Source organism: Corvus kubaryi, unplaced genomic scaffold (assembly GCF_017639235.1).
Source record: "Corvus kubaryi isolate FWS band 111438036 unplaced genomic scaffold, C.kubaryi_AGA036_p1.0 37272, whole genome shotgun sequence".
In the NCBI taxonomy this organism is placed as follows: domain Eukaryota; kingdom Metazoa; phylum Chordata; class Aves; order Passeriformes; family Corvidae; genus Corvus; species Corvus kubaryi.
In genome coordinates this window covers 2103144-2118204 of record NW_024581084.1, presented here as the reverse complement: position 1 = coordinate 2118204, position 15061 = coordinate 2103144, and the positions used below count along the sequence as shown (strand labels likewise).

Here is a 15061-nt window from a genome sequence, read left to right as displayed (position 1 = left end):
GTGGCTGTGGGATGTGACCCAGTGCCGCGGGCAGGGGTGGCTGTGGGCACCAGCGTGGGGATGTGACCCAGGGCCTGTGTGAGGACGTGGGTGGCTGAGGGGATCACCGTGGGGACGTGACCCCTCTGCCAGCCCACACTGGGGCCCTGCAGGGTTTCCTGTGGGGTGAGGAGGGGGCAGAGCCCACGTCCCTCCTGCAGCTTCACCTTTCCAGAGACTTAAGGGAAGGAAATCAGTTTAAGGTCTGGCTCTGCAAGGCCTGCGGTGTCACACGGGCAGGAGCCGTGCTCTGCTGAGCAGCTCCTCCAGGTCTGCATCTCCCTCAGCCTCCCCCTTAATCCCATTACCGCACCTCTGCAATCATCTTATGGCATGTAGGGAACCCCAAATCCCCTCTGAGGGAGGCTCAGGGAGCAGGGCAGCAGTGCCAGAGCTCTGGGCTTTGCCAGGTCCAGCCCGGCTCCTCATCAGCTCCGGCTCCCCTCCTCTGCCAGCCCTCCTGGGGTCACGGGCACATGTCCTTGCACCCTTAATGGGAGGCGTCCCCACATCCCCAGAGCTACCCATGACCCCAAAAGCCTTTTTCCCGTGTGAGGGAACTGCTGAAGCAGCTGCACAGGGAAGCAGGGGGTTGGATGGAGATGAGGTGCCCATCTCCAGCCGTGTCCCTCCAGCAGGGCAGGAGCTGTGACGTGAGCCCAGGGAACAGCGTGCCCATGGCCAGCAGCCCCCTCCTGCCACCCGTGCCCCTTCCCCAGGGCAGAGCAGCAGCCCCCAGTGCTGTGAGCAGCCCGGCAGCTCAGTGAGGCATCGCAGCAAGGACGGACGCGTTCCGGCAGCAAGGTCATCGCAGGGCACGTGCTGGGGGCAGACGGCTGGAGGGCACTCGGTGCCAGCCCTTGGAGCCTCCCAGCTCTTCCCTCGTCATGGGAAGGACGGGCTCAGCACCTGGCACGGCTCCGGGCTCCGCTGCTGGAGGGATGTGGCCGCTGTGAGATGCTCCCGCATCCCCGAGCGCCGGCAGCGCTTCCGTGCTCCACGAGGGTGGTTCATCCCTGTGATCCCGGTGTGCTTGGAGCCGAGGGACGGGCGCTGCCCAGGTTGCTCTGCCTCGGCTGAAAACCCCCTCAGCTCCTTTTTGGTGGGGCTCCCACCGCAGCCCCCGCTGTGTCCCGGACCGTGGTGCTGTGGGGGGGACCCAGCCCGAGCCCACCAGGGAGGCAGGGCCGCCTCTGCCAAGAAGGAAAATCACGCCCAGCACTGTTTTTTCTGCATGGCAAAGGAGAGGGCTGGAATTCGCAGCCCCAGAAGCTGCAGGGCACCATGTCCAGGTGCCCCTCTGTCCCTGCTGTCTGGGAGTTCTGTGGGATTGGGGAACTGGCAGCTCAGAGGGAAGGGCTGGGGCGTGGGTGGGGACAAGGAAAACCTGGTGAGACAGGGATGGGGAGCCAGGCTGGGGGACTGGAGGGACGCTGTTCTCCAGTAGAAACTGGAGCACCGTGAGCTCACAGGTCCAGGAATTGACCCCCCAAAAGCTGCGCCGTGGCCCTGCTGCCTTCCCACACCCCTAGCTCCGGCTGCAGGACTTCCCACCGTGGCTCTCACTGCCTCGGAGCACCGAACCCCTCCTAAATAATTCAGGAAGGCGAGTGCCGTCCGCAGGGGCTGCGGATAAACGCGGCAAATGGCTGAGAAATGGAGCGTGTCCTTCGGGAGCCACCTCTGCGCGGGGTGGCCGGGCCCCTTTCCTCCCTCCCGGCCCAGGTGGCGACTCCGGGCCCGCACAGGTACAGACGCCGGGGAGGAGGGGACGGAGCGGAGCTGTCGAGGCCACTGGAGCATCGGGAATTGCATTTCACGGCTGGGCAGGCTGGGATACCAACCCGGCCCCGTGCGCCGGGCGCTTGGAGAGGAGATAAGATTTGATTAAGAAGGCTGCTATTAATTTATGGCAAGTACACTCACGGCAGTGGAGAGGTTGCTTTTAATTAATAGCCAGAAGGAGAGTTTTAAAGCTCTTGGTCTCAGTGGGGGGAGAAGGGAGGGAGGGGAAAGCAGGGAAGGAAGGGAACAAAGTAAGTTGGGAGGATTAATGGTCACATCTGCAATTATAAGTCTTTTTCTTAGTAAAAAGGGCAAAAAAACCCACATCAAAAGACCCGCCGTGAGGAGTGGGGGGCGGTGTGCGGGGCAGCCGGGCTGATCCCTGGGGATGGGATGGGTGGGACTGTGCCGGGTGCCTTTGGCACTGCTTCGTGTGGGGGAGCGGGGCTGCCCTGTGGCACCAACCCAGCCTGGGGGACAGCAGGGCACAGCTGGGTGTCCCTGCGGCTGCTCCAGGGCCGGCTCTGCCGGGATCGGGACCGAGGGCCAGTGCTGGGCTGGATCTCATGGAAGGATTCTTTATTGTGAGGGTTGGAGGCCCTGGCACAGGGTGCCCAGAGCAGCTGTGGCTGCCCCTGGATCCCTGGCAGTGCCCAAGGCCAGGCTGGACATTGGGGCTTGGAGCACCCTGGGATAGTGGAAGGTGTCCCTGCCCATGGCAGGGAATGGGACTGGATGGGTTCTGAGGTCTTTCCCAACCCAAACCACTCTGGGATCCCGTGACTCTGTGATTTTGGCTTTGGTGGTGATGGGATGAGGAGGATGGAGCCGTCCTGTCCTGCTGCCAACCCTGTGGGATCCCCTCGGAGGCTGCAGGGAGTGGCTCAGGTTGCTCTGCACCTGCCCCGCTGCTGGGAGGAGGGCGAGCAGGGCTCGGCCAAGGTTCCCAAACCACACTGACCCGTTCTTGGCTTCATTCTTGGCACCCCCAGGCGGTTCCTGGACCCCTCGGTCCCCGCCCGGCAGCACCGTCGCGCTCCGTGGCTCCCCAGGTGCCGGCAGCGCTCGGCATTTCAATTCCATGTTTGCTTTTTATTAAGGGGATGGAGCCGTGTCTCAGGAATACTAATGGCTCCGGCAGCGGCGGAGAGAGCCGCTAATCCCCCTGCACCTGCCACCCGCCCGCCGGGGACCCCGGGAGGGCCCTTCCTGGGGACACCGGGAGCACCGGGGGCCGTGCCGGGGTGTGGCAGTGGCTCGGTGCCCTTGGGGACACCTGTGCCATTGAATCGACCCGGTGGCTTTGCCAGCACCCACTGAAAAACTGGTGCTTCCCAAGGGCACCTGGCATCCGACAAGCTGGGAGTGGGACTCAGCCGAGGGGTGGCTGCTCGGGCAGGGATTCGTTTGTCCCCAGGGCCACCGCGTCCCCACCACCCCTTGGATGGCCAGCATGGATCCCCTGGGGCCACCTGTCCTTGCACCCAGCTGAGGCTGTGACCCCACCGCGGTGCTCAGGGATGCTCTGGCCCCCCATGGGTGCTGTTTTTGGGAGCCATGGGTGACGTTCCCCCCCTCCCCAGCCCCCCAGATGTGGTGCGGCTGCGGTGGCGCCGGGAAACCGTGCTGCGAATATGTTCCACAAATGAATAATAAAAACAAAGGAAAATTACCCTCTTATTGAAACTCATTTTATGAATAAAACAATTATTCTGCTAATTGAAAAAATGTGTCGTTAAATTAAATGCAGTGGTTCCTATTAAAATTTTAGTGGATTTCTTCTTCTCCTCTGTTTCTTTTCCCCCCTTTTTCCTTGCCTCCCTCCCTCCTGCCTCCGCTGGCGGCTAAAGGCTGGTAATTATAGCGGAGGGTTTCGCTTTCTCTTTATTGTTTTTTAATCTCTTCATGCTGCGGAGCCAGTGAGAGCCTGATGCCGAAGAGATTTAGCTCCATCTCCCCGTGCTGGGGGGGACGGGGGGGACTGGGGCGGGAGCTGCTCGGTGGCAGTGCCAGGTGGCTGTGACACTGCTCCTGGAGGGCTGGCATCTTCCTTACTGGGCTGGCATCTTCCTTTCCAGGCTGCCATCCTCCTTTTTGGGTGGTGATAGCCTGGGAAGGATGGGGGAGCCCTGGGAAGCTGTGGGGGCAGCAGGGACATGGCTCTGTCCCCTCTCTGTGGTCCAGATGGGGTGTGGGCAGTGGAGTGGGCACTTCCCAGAGCTGCACCGACCAGAGAAGGGCTGTTGGGAAGGAGGAAGAGGATGGAGCTGTTTCCCTGAGGCAGTTGCTGGTCCCTGGTGTTGGCTGGGCTCTCTTGGGTACCTGGAGCCCGGAGTGAGGGTGGGCTGGGTTCAGGACATCCCTCTGGTGCCGGTGGGCATCGGCTCCGTTGGGATTCCCGGTGCATCCTGCTGGATTGTGGTAATTAGCAGGAATGGGCGCTGGGCTGGTCACCTCCCGGTGGGTGAGCTGGGGAGCGGATGGGTGTCACCGCTGTCCCTGAGGGGGGTGGCCCTGTGCTGAACACGAGCAGAGGTGGGGACTGTGTTGTCCCCTGGATGGTGGTGCCAGGCAGGAGGGGACCCGGGTGTCCCATGAGCCGCTGGTGCTCCGGGGGTGCCCGGGGGGACCTGTGGAATTGGATCTCCTGCCCCCATCCCCATCTCGCCCCTGAAGGGGAAGGGGAAAGGAGGGGGCTGCACCCTCCGTCCCTACCACCCCCTCACCAGCAGCTGCCAGGCAGAGCCGTGCCCTTGGCAGGCATTCCGGGATTCCTCCAGGCTTAAAACTCCCCGTCCCTTCCCATCAAGAGGGATTTGAAGCCGGGGAGAGGGGAGCTTAGTTCCCAGCTCGCCCATTACGGCCGGGAATTAGGATCCATTACGGCTCTTTCGGGAGCCCTGCCCTACATCCGCGCCCGCTCCGGCTCTAATGCCCCGCCGGCCCTGATGTAACTAAAGTGCAGAGGCCAAGATTGTGATCCCATTAGGCGGGATTAGTGCCGTGCCAGGGCCTGGCATTAGATTGTCATCGGCAGGGGAGGGAGAGAGCTGAGACCGTCCCTGTCCCTGTCCCCCTTCCCTGTTGCCAGCCCTTGGAATCCCATCCGCCACCACCAGCAGCTCGGCCCAGCCCCGGGGTCAGCGGTGAGGGCAGGATGGCGACAGAGGGGCTTGGTGGCACTTTTCTTCGTGGAGGGGGCACTGCTGGCATGGGATGGTGTGGCAGGGGGTGGCACGGGAGCTCCACACCGTCCCGTGCCGCCGGCAGATGTGCAGATGTTCCCGGAGACGCCCCTCGCGGCCGCCTGTGCTTGGAAAGTGATGAATTTCTGCACCAACTAATTAGCCTCTAATTAGCAAGCGGAGTGTAAACAGTCACAACAGATGGGGGAGAGGCGGAATGAGCAGTAATGACCCTTCGTTTGGGAGGGACGTGGCTGTCACCCACCGGGAACCCTCTCCCTGGGCCCAGGGCGGGGGGAATGGCAGCTCCCATCCGTGCCAGCTCCGTGGTGACGTGGTGGGAGCTCCATGAGCCTGGATTTGGTGATGCCATGGCCTGTCGGGGATGGTGGGAGAGAGCAGCTGTCCCCAGGGAGCAGAGCTGGGATGGCTGGTGCAGCTGGAGAGGGAAACTGAGGCCAGGAGGCTGCAGAAGGGGCTGGGGATGAGGGGTCAGCGCTGCTCAGCACTGCGGCCCCCACTCTTCTCCCCTCCAAGAGCTGCTGCGGGCATCCCCTGGGAAGACCAGGAACACCCGGTCTTGTCCCTGGAGGCCTCTCTGGAGACCTCGGAATTAACGAATCATGTTCCCCTCCCTGGATCCCTCCTCTCCTCCAGCCGCCCCTGCTGCTGGGTTGGGCTCCTTGGAGGGGTACGGGGCTCCCAGGAGGACGAGGAGGATTCCCCCTGAGCTCGGTGCCACCTTCACCCCCCACAGGGGACCCCCAGGATCCCCATCCCCGCTGTGCCCTGCCGTGGTCAGGGTGGGTTTGCCTTTCTGGGGGCACGGGAGGTGCTGGGCGCGAGGCGGCCGCCGTGACCTTCGCGGGCGGATCACCACGGAACGATCCATGTGGAATCAGGAGCCACCTCTCCTCCTCCTCTGCGCCGTTTTTCACCCCTTAATGCAGAACAGATGGCTCGGGCGCTTCAAAGCGTGATGAGCCTTAGCTGCTTAAAATCAAATTAGGATGGATGCGAACGGCGGGCGGGCCCAGGGGAAGGGGCGCCAGCAGCACCCTGCTTCCCAAACGCCTCCCAAACGCCTCCAGGACACCTCCCAGGTGCCTCCCAGACACGGGGTGCTGGCTGGGCACGGGGGGTGCACTGGGCAGTCCGGTCTCAGTCCCCGGAGCGCTTGGCTGGAACCCGGCAGCACAGCCCATGGGATCAGCATTCCCTGGGGATCAGCCCGTTGTGCCGTGCTTGGATCCTCCCTGCGGCTGCATGGTGCCCAGTGGACCCCAGTCTGGTGCATGGCTCATTTACTGGTTTCATGCAGGAGGTGTTTGGATCCAGAGCTGCCATCTGGCTGTGCCACGTCCCCATCTGGGCACTGCTGTAATTCCAAAGTCTCCAGGGTGGCGTGGGTGAAGCCCCGGCCTTGCAGGTCAAGCTCTGCCATGCTGTGGTGGGGACACGTGTGGCCACCGCTGTGCACAGGTGACACAGGTGCTGCACTGGGATGTTCCCGTGAGCCCTGTGGCAGCTGTGTCCCTGCTCCTGGGGCACCCTGAGGGCTGCAGGGCTGCCGTGAGCTCTCCAGCCAGGGAGCAGCGTGGCCGTGGGTCGGGCTCACAGCAGTGGTGCCAAACCTCACAGCCAGGGCACCGAGCTGCCACTGGGCACCGCTCTGCCCCTGTGCCACCCGGCACACGCTGGGCCGCTATGCCCTGATGCCCCAATGCCCGGATCCATCCCGGATCTGAGGCAGGGACACCAGGATGAGTGAGGGCTGCCCTGTCCAGCCGGCACTGCTGAAGGTCAGAGAGGAAGATTAAATTAACAAGCCACAAGCTGCTCCTTCCCTTCCTAACGACTCCCCTGGCATCCAGCACTGCCGTGCCCTCCCCTTCGCCAGGCAGGGTGGTGTAAATCCACTGGGCATTCCCATGTGGGTGTGCAGGAGCTAGGGCCGAGGAAGGGGACCCTCAGTGCAGCTCTGGGGGTGTCTCTGAGCTCCCACAAACTCCTGTCACACCCCCAGGGTGGTGGGCACTGCCTCGGTGCTGCTCACAGCGTGGGGATCCACGGCAGGAATTCAGCTTGAGCAGACAAGAAAGCAAAGCCCTACCCCAAAGAAAAAACCCAGAGCTGTGATTGAATGTGCACTTGAAAGCTGCTGGGGAATATGAATGTGCCTTTGAAGTAAAAGGGCTTCCATTTGTTAAGCAGAAAATGGAGCTGTGTGGTTCGATTTATAGTTTTACTTAGCAAATAAAACAGGAGAGGAGTAAGTGGCTCTGCCTCGCTCCGCTCACAGCCCCTCCGCCCCTTCACCCCCCGAGTTAAAAGCTCGGAGATGCTACAAAGGGAGCCGGGAATAAAGCAAAGAAGCAGCTTAGATAAACCTGCAGCGGGCTGAGCCCTTGCGGATGGGCTGCTGGAATGGCTCAGGGAGGGACAAGGGACAGGGAAGGGGGCTGGGTGGCCTGGCTGGAGCAGAGCGTGGGGAGGTGGCTGCAGGGTGATGGTGGTGCCAATGGAATTGTGGAATGGTTTGGGTTGGAAGGGACCTTAAAGATCATTTTGTTCCATCCTCTGCCGAGGCCAGGGACAGCAGTGCTGAGTGTCCATGGGGCTGGCAGGGATGTGGGTCCCTGATCCCTCTCCCTCCTCTCTCCACAGACGATGTCTCCCCGTACTTCAAGACAGAGCCGGTGCGGAGCCAGGTGCACCTGGAGGGGAACCGGCTGGTGCTGACCTGCATGGCCGAGGGCAGCTGGCCCCTCGAGTTCAAGTGGCTGCACAACAGCCGGGAGCTCACCAAGTTCTCCCTGGAATACCGGTGAGTCTGGAAAGGATGGTCAGTGTCACGGTGGGCTGCCCAGGGAGGTTTGGAGTCCCCATGCCTGGAGGTGTCCAAGGAAGACCCGGACGTGGCACTCGGTGCTTGGGCTGGGGACGAGGCGGGGATTGGGCACAGCTTGGGTGCAATGACCTTGGAGGTCTCTTCCAGCCTCAGTGATTCTGGGATTCTGAGTCTTCCTGAGCATCCAGGACAAATCCTGCCTGGCACACTGGTCCCTGGCAGGTGCCAGTGCCAGGGCTGCCATCCTGGAAGGCGACACAGAGGCAGCGCTTGGCAGCCCAGGAGCTGCTGGCTCTGTTTGCAGAGCAAACGGGGAGTTTAAGCAGGTCAACACCGGGGAGAAGGTGTTTGCACAAGCGGATTAACACCTTAACACCGGGCTGCGGATCACAGCCTGCCCGTGGCTGCCTGGGAACAGCCAGACCGGGAAGGGGCAAGGCGGGGAGGCATGAGAGAGTGCCCAGATCCAGCCCCATGTGCCAACTGATCCTGGCACAGAGCGACTCCAGCCCCTTGGAGATGGCCTGTAAATCAAGGCGGGCACCTCTTGCCGTCTCCTGTGAGTGTGTGTGTCATCCTCTCTGTTTCAATCAATAATTCAGGTCGAGACAAGCCGTTCCCCCTTTCCAGGCATCGAATCCAAAGGCTTTGTGTTGCTGTAGCAACGCGGAGCTGCTCCGGGATGCCGGGAACGCGGAGAGAGTGGCTGGGTGACGTCGTGTGCCGTGCTGGGATCCTGCAGCCCGGGCCGTCCTTGGGGACCCTGGGGACTGTCCCCCACTCAGGCGTGGTGGCTGCAGCTCTGCAAGGCCCTCCGAAGGGGCTGGGGGCCCTGTGGGACACCCTTGTCCCTTGCCATGGTGTGGAAGTTCAGAGACTTGTTGAGCCCCACAATTCCCAGAGCTCCCTCGTGTCAGGAATGCGGCTCTTTCCCAGGCAGGAGGAACGAGTCAGGACCCTGACCCCAGGCTCTGCTCTGTCCTGGGAGTGGGTTGGGGTGCCTGGGCGTCACCTACAAACCCAGAATGGGGATTCTGACTTCTTGTCCTGAATTTCTCCTGGGTTTGGCCCGTGCCTCAGTTTACCCTTCAGTAGCAAAGGGGCCAAGCACTGGTGTCTGTGCTCCGGGATGCCCGGCAGCTCCGCATCCCTGCATCCCTGCATCCCTGCTCCAAGGTCACTCCCCTCCCCCGGATCTCTCAGCCCCCAGTTCCAGCTTCCATCCAGAAAGGATGAAGGAAGGAAGCGAGAAACCAAACAAACAAGCACGTGGGGAAAACCCAAACAAACCCAGCGCAGCCAATGGAGCCGAGAAGGCCCCGTGCAAATCCCTGCTGGGCTCCCATGGAACCTGCCAGCATCCCTTGGCTCTGCCCGGGGCTCTGTGGGGATTTAGAGTGTGGAGATGAGGGTTTGGCTGTCTTGCCTGGCACTGGAGGCTGCTGGTGAGAAGGCGAAGGACCAAAATTAGTTATGATGGGCAGAAATTGAATTTTAATAGAGCTGTCGGTGGCGCGGAGCCAGCCCGCTCAGGCAGTGGGAAGGTTGTAATTAAAAGTTAACGAGTTTAGAAACAGAGTAATCCTTGGAGAGGGGAGGGCCGCTGCTGATGGCCGGGGAGGCTCAGGGATGCTCTTGGCCGAGCGGGATCGGGGGCGGCTCTGGGGGCGTCGGTGCCCTGGGTGAGGGGCTTGGGGTGCACCAGTCCCTCCCAGCTCGGTGCTGCCGTGTGTCCCCCGCTCCAGGGACAGGAGGACATTCCCCAGAGCCCGGCTGTGCCCATGAGGGCGGCTTTGGAGGGGTGGATGTGCTGCGGGGGGCTGTGCCCAGGGCCTGGCTGGACTTGGTGGCTTCAGCTCGTGGTTCCCAGCCAGGGCACTGTGTCTCCAAGCATTTCATCCTCATCATCCTCCCCGCTGCTCCCCAGATCCCCTCCTGAGCCGGGCATCCCTCTGGCACTGCTGGGCTGCAGGGGCCCTTGTGCATTTTCCCCGTTTTGGGGGGCTGCGGGCAGGGGGTCGCAGTCCCCTCGCCCCCCTCGAGCCGCCCCACTTCGTGCTCGCCGGTGGTCGGAGGAGCTCACGCCATGTTTCCAGGGAAGGAGCCGCTCTCCCAGTTTGGCAGCGTTTCCATGGCGACCGCCCTTTCCTTCCCGCAGCGGTTCCGCCGCCACCGGAGCGGCTCTGGGCGTTCGCCCGGTGGGCGACGGGCTCGGGCAGCTCCTCCTCTGCGTGGAGCTGATCCCCCGGGAGCATCCCTGGGGAGCACGGCGGGATCGCTTGGCTCTGTGAGCTTGTGGAGCCAACCTCCCTGAGGAGCATCCCGGGGGATTAGGTGTGATGAGGGACTCCAGAAGGACTGGGGACCAGCCTGGGGCTGTGTGTTCGTGGAGTCTTCCCCCCCCCCCCCGGGAGCCATCCCTGGGGACTGTGGGAGATTGGGCACCAGCCTGGCTCTGTGCCTGAGCATGGACCCATCCCCCCGGAGCATCCCTGGGGATGGGAGCATCGCAGCTTCGTTCCACACGCACGCAGAGCTGTCTTCCCTCAGGAGCATCCCAGGGGATCGAGCAGGATGAGGGACCCTCGAGGGATTGAGCAGCAGCCTGGCTCTGTGTGTGTGTGTGTGGGACATCCTCCCTTGGGAGCATCCCTGGGGACCGTGGCGGGATCAGGGATCAGCCTGTGGCTCTGGGTGTGCCCACGGGCCTGTGACCCCAGGAGCACCCCTGGGGATGGAATGGGATCAGGGACCACCTGCCTTCCCCTCTCCTTGCTCTCTCCATTGCCTGCCGCTGGCATGGGGCGCAGGAGGACATTTTCCCATGGGATCCCTGCTGTCTCCTGCTCCGGGGACCCCACAGTGACAGCCCTCCGATGCCCACCGAGGTGACAGTCGTGCCCACACGCTCGGGTGCCCTGGCCCTGCTGTCCAGGGCCAGCTCTATTTCCCCTCTCCAGGGTCTCTCCAGTGCCGGGCTCTCCGCGAACTCTCCGGAGCGGCTCGTACGAGGAATCATAACATGCAAATCAGGCAGCTTGATGTCTTTAATGAAATCCTCGGAAGGGAAGCTCTTCTCTGGTGAATTGAGGATATTTATTCCTCATACAAGAAATTTAACATGCAGATTAGTTGGGTCTGGTAATTTATCACATGAGATTGTCCTATTAAGGGCTGCATCGAGTCCTGCTGCCTTCGGAAATTACCTTACACATAGATTACCTCTGGACAGACTCCCATCCATAGGGATGCATCTTCCAGCTCCTAAATCAGCCCTTGTGCCTCTCCTCATGGCCTCCACAGCTGGTGCAGGAGTCCAGCAGCTACTGAAGGATTCCCCGCCTCCTCTCAAGAGCCCAGATCCCCTTTGCTGGAGCTTGGAAAAGTGTAATTCCATCTCTGACTCCGGCTGGCTGTGCCCCAGCTCCTGCTAGCCAAGCAGGGCTGGCACAGCTGAGCCTCCCAGTGCCACCCCCTGCCAACCCTGGGGTGGGTTTTCCAGCACAGGGTGCCTCTGATCCATCTCCATCTCCTTCCAGGAGCCTTTCTGTGTAGGCTCACCAAGATTTGGGGCAGATTTGGGGCTCTTTCAACCCCCACTCCTTGCTGGGCTGTTTTGGGGTGTCCCCTGGGGGTGCAGGGACAAAACTGGCTGCACATGCAGGACCTCAATGAGACTCTTTGGCCTGGTGAGGATCCCAAATGTTTGATGGCCAGAGTTTATCCCCACATTATGTAAAATACGGAGCCAGGAGCCCCTAAAATTCCCAGACCTGGGGTAAACAGGATGGATCATCCCCGGATTCCTGCTGGAATCTCAATCTGTGCTGCTGCTCACCGGGAGCTCATCCCTGCTCTGGGGGGCCCAGCTCTTTGCCAGCTCAGGTGCAAAGCCCAGCCCTCTGCCTCGGGGAGCTAATTACCATGCAGTGAGTTAATTAATGGGAGCTGAAGAACATTGGAGGGGTTGTATCCAGGCTGGGTGGGAGCCCAGCAGGGCGTTTCTGCTTCTGGTGGCTCCAGCCTGGCCTGTGTCATCTTTGGCATCACCATGCAAGTGGCAAAGCCCCAGGAGTGCCGGTGAGGAGCTCGGGCAGCATGGGGCGGGTTTTCCTGGGAATGCTTGTGCTGGGAAGGCTCCTGCTTGTCTCTGTGCCTTGTTTGGAATTGGGGGGACACTTGAATGTTGGCGTGAGGAGCCGTGGGTGCAGGGCAGTGGTGCCAGTGAACCGCAGCAGTGTCGGGGCTGGCAGGAGGCACCTGGTGGGATGGCAGTGGAGGGAAACTCCCTGCTGGGATCTCACAGGGGTTCAGGAGCCACGGCAGAGAGGACAGGGAACTGTCAGGTGAGAGATGCCACCAGAGCTGGGAGGTGGCCAAGCTCGTGGTTAGCAATGCACCAGAGCCCTCCGGATGCCGCAACAGGGATCGAGGCTCGCTCCGTCCCTGCTCTGCAGGAAGGAGGCTGATTAATACACGGGCATTAATTATTAAATGGCTCATTGTTCTGGCAGGGCCAATTGAGGCAGCGATTTACGGGGCTGCCGGCGCCCGCCCAATTCCCACGGCCGAGGGAGGGAAAACACTCCGGGCAGGCGGAGAGGCGGCGGCCACGTGGAGCCAAACGGAGCCTGTTGCAATCGGGAGCTAATTGAGATCCAATAGCCCAGTTAAGCGGGGCTGATGGAGCACCGGGGGGGTGCTCCCAGCCACATCGAGCGCTGGCCCGGCGCGGGGGCCAGGACACGCGCTCGGATGCTTCGAGTCGTTAGAGCTCTGCTAAGTGTGTTTTAATGCTCACTTGACATTTCATTATCCCACAGTAACTATTCAAACACACGTCCCCTCCAGAATTAATTAGTCGTTATACAGGATATTAATCAAAGCGGACTGTGCCAGTGTGCTTCCATCCCAAATCCGATCCAGCTGTTGCTGTTACTGGGTGGCACTGGAAGAACCTCACAGATTTCTGTGCTCTTCTGGCTTTCAATTTGATGGATTAAATCCTTTGGCTGATGCTTTTCCCGGCCCTTCTCCACCCCCTCAATCTAAGAATAATTCGGCAGCGTCAGCCCCACGCTCCTCAGCAACCCTACAATAACAGAGCCACGGCAGCAGCCGGAGCTGGGGCATGGCTGTGCCAGAGCGATGGGAGCAATCCTGCGGAACACGGCGGTGCCGTGCCAGGATCGCACGGTGAGGAGCTGGGCACGCTGCTGTGCCCTGCCCTGCCTCGCCGACGGCATCAGGGATGGATGGATGGATGGATGGATGGATGGATGGATAGGTTGTCATTCCTGGCATGCAGCCATCCATCTGTCAGACTGATCTGGTGCCAAAGCTGCTGCTGCAAACCCGCCGGTCTCCCGGCACGGGGCTCCTGCCTCCGGATCCCCCTCCTGACCCCGGGGCCGAGCGGGACACAGCCGCTTCCTGACGGAGCAGCGTGGGTCAGTGCTCGCTCTGGAAGGGCTTTTCCCCACGGACGATGCCCTGTCAACCTCCGTCTTCACAGAGAAGCCAAACAAACCCCTGGAACAGCAGAGTCAGCAGCGAGGGCTGCGCTGGGAGCTGGGCCAGGCTGCAGCTCCGTCCCGGCTGGAGAGGGGGCGGACGGACAGAGCCACCCGGCCGGGGCACCGGGATCGGTCCCAGCTGGAGGAGCGGCTTCCTTGCATGGAACAATGGATCTGGGAGCCCTGGCCGTGGAGCTGTGGCTGTGGCACAAACTGCAGGGCCTCTGTGGGGTGACATTCACCCCTCCTGCCTGCAGCACGTCCCCTGTGAGGGGGTGACAGGAGGGTGACATTGGGGGTGAAATCGATTCCCGTCCCCTTCCAGCCGGGCGTGATGGGGGAAGGAAATCGAATCCGAGTGGTCTTGGATAAAAGCCTCGGTGGAAGGCGAGCGGGAGAGAACAAAGTCTGTGCTGGTTTGGTTGATGACTGCGGGCTGGGCTGCGCCGGGAATTGATTTCCTTTCTCCGGGCTATTTTCAGCTGCTGAGGTGTGTGTGGAAGTGCTGCTGCTTTAATAACTCCACCAGCTCCCGTGTGTGGGGACCAGGTCCCCTTAATTGGATCTGCCGGAGTGTCCTGGGCTGGGGACAAGGCTCCCGGTGCCCATGGAGCTGTCCTGCCTGTGGGGGACAAGGTGCTGCCAGCGCTGTGCATTAAAGGTGCTCCCTGTGACCCCAGGGGTGGGGCTGGTTTGGGTCCCTTGGGCTGTGCTGGTGGCTTTGCATCGTCCCTGTCCTGGAATGAGGGTCTGGAAGGGACATGGCAGCGAGGACACGGATCTGCTTGGGGACACACGTGTCCCTCTGCTGCTGCGTGTCCGTCCACCCATCCGTCCATCGGTGTGCGTGTGTTCGGGAGCCACGGTGTGATTTATTAACCAGGACACCACAAGGAGAGCGGGGCCATTATTCCTGGCGTCTGCAGCCGTTCCTGACAGCTCCGTGGAATTGAAATATCTTATTTAAAGCCTCTGGGGAGCATTTTTAAATATCAGCCGTGACACTCAAGGACTCGTTCCCAAAGGGCACCCTCCCTCCTCCCGCGGGGACGGGTGACCCCGGCACGCCGCGTGGGTGGGCGGCCGGGTGGGTGTCACAGCGGGTTTGGTGCCAGTCCCGCCGTGCCCGCCCCATCTCCGCGGTGTCGCCGGGCCAGGGGCGAGCCCCGTGTCCCCTGTCACCTTCTCCCGCACGGGGAGGTGGGCGCGGGGCCCCGCTGCGCTCCCGGCACGGGGAACGCGCTCCTCAGGTCTTATGAAAGTTTAATTTACCCTCAGTTCTCAGAAGAGCAAACAAAGCTCTGCCGAAAGAGCCCGCGGCGGGTTTTAACGCAAGATTAGATTTTGGGCAAGGAGGGCTCAGCTTGCTTTGTTTATTCCCTCTCTGTTTTATCTCGCAGCGCTCCCCGTCGGGGACGGCGACGCTGCAGCGCCTGCCCGGCCCCCGGAGCCTCCCCCGTGTTGTGAGGGGGATGAAACAGGAGCTCCAGGGGTGGGGACTGCCCGGCGAGGTCTGGTGGCAGCAGGGTCCGGCTTGGGGATCGGGGCGATGCTCGGGGGATGGGCGAGTGGAGATGTGGTGATTTCCTTTATCTCCTCACCGGCTGCTGGTGCTGGCGACTGATAAGAGCAGGCGTGGGGGTGATAAGGGGGTTCAGCCGGGATTCATCGGAGCAGTGCCGGAC

The 15061-nt window shown here is 61.7% G+C and overlaps 1 protein-coding gene across 1 annotated transcript in view; it reads left to right on the top strand.

Annotated features, from left to right (window-relative positions):
* The window catches only part of SDK2 (sidekick cell adhesion molecule 2), a 43977-nt gene that overhangs the window by 10738 nt on the left and 18178 nt on the right, over positions 1–15061 (top strand). Inside the window, exon 2 of the mRNA XM_042025531.1 lies at positions 7677–7836. Coding sequence (XP_041881465.1) covers positions 7677–7836 — 160 coding nt within the window. The remainder of the gene's footprint in view (positions 1–7676; positions 7837–15061) is intronic.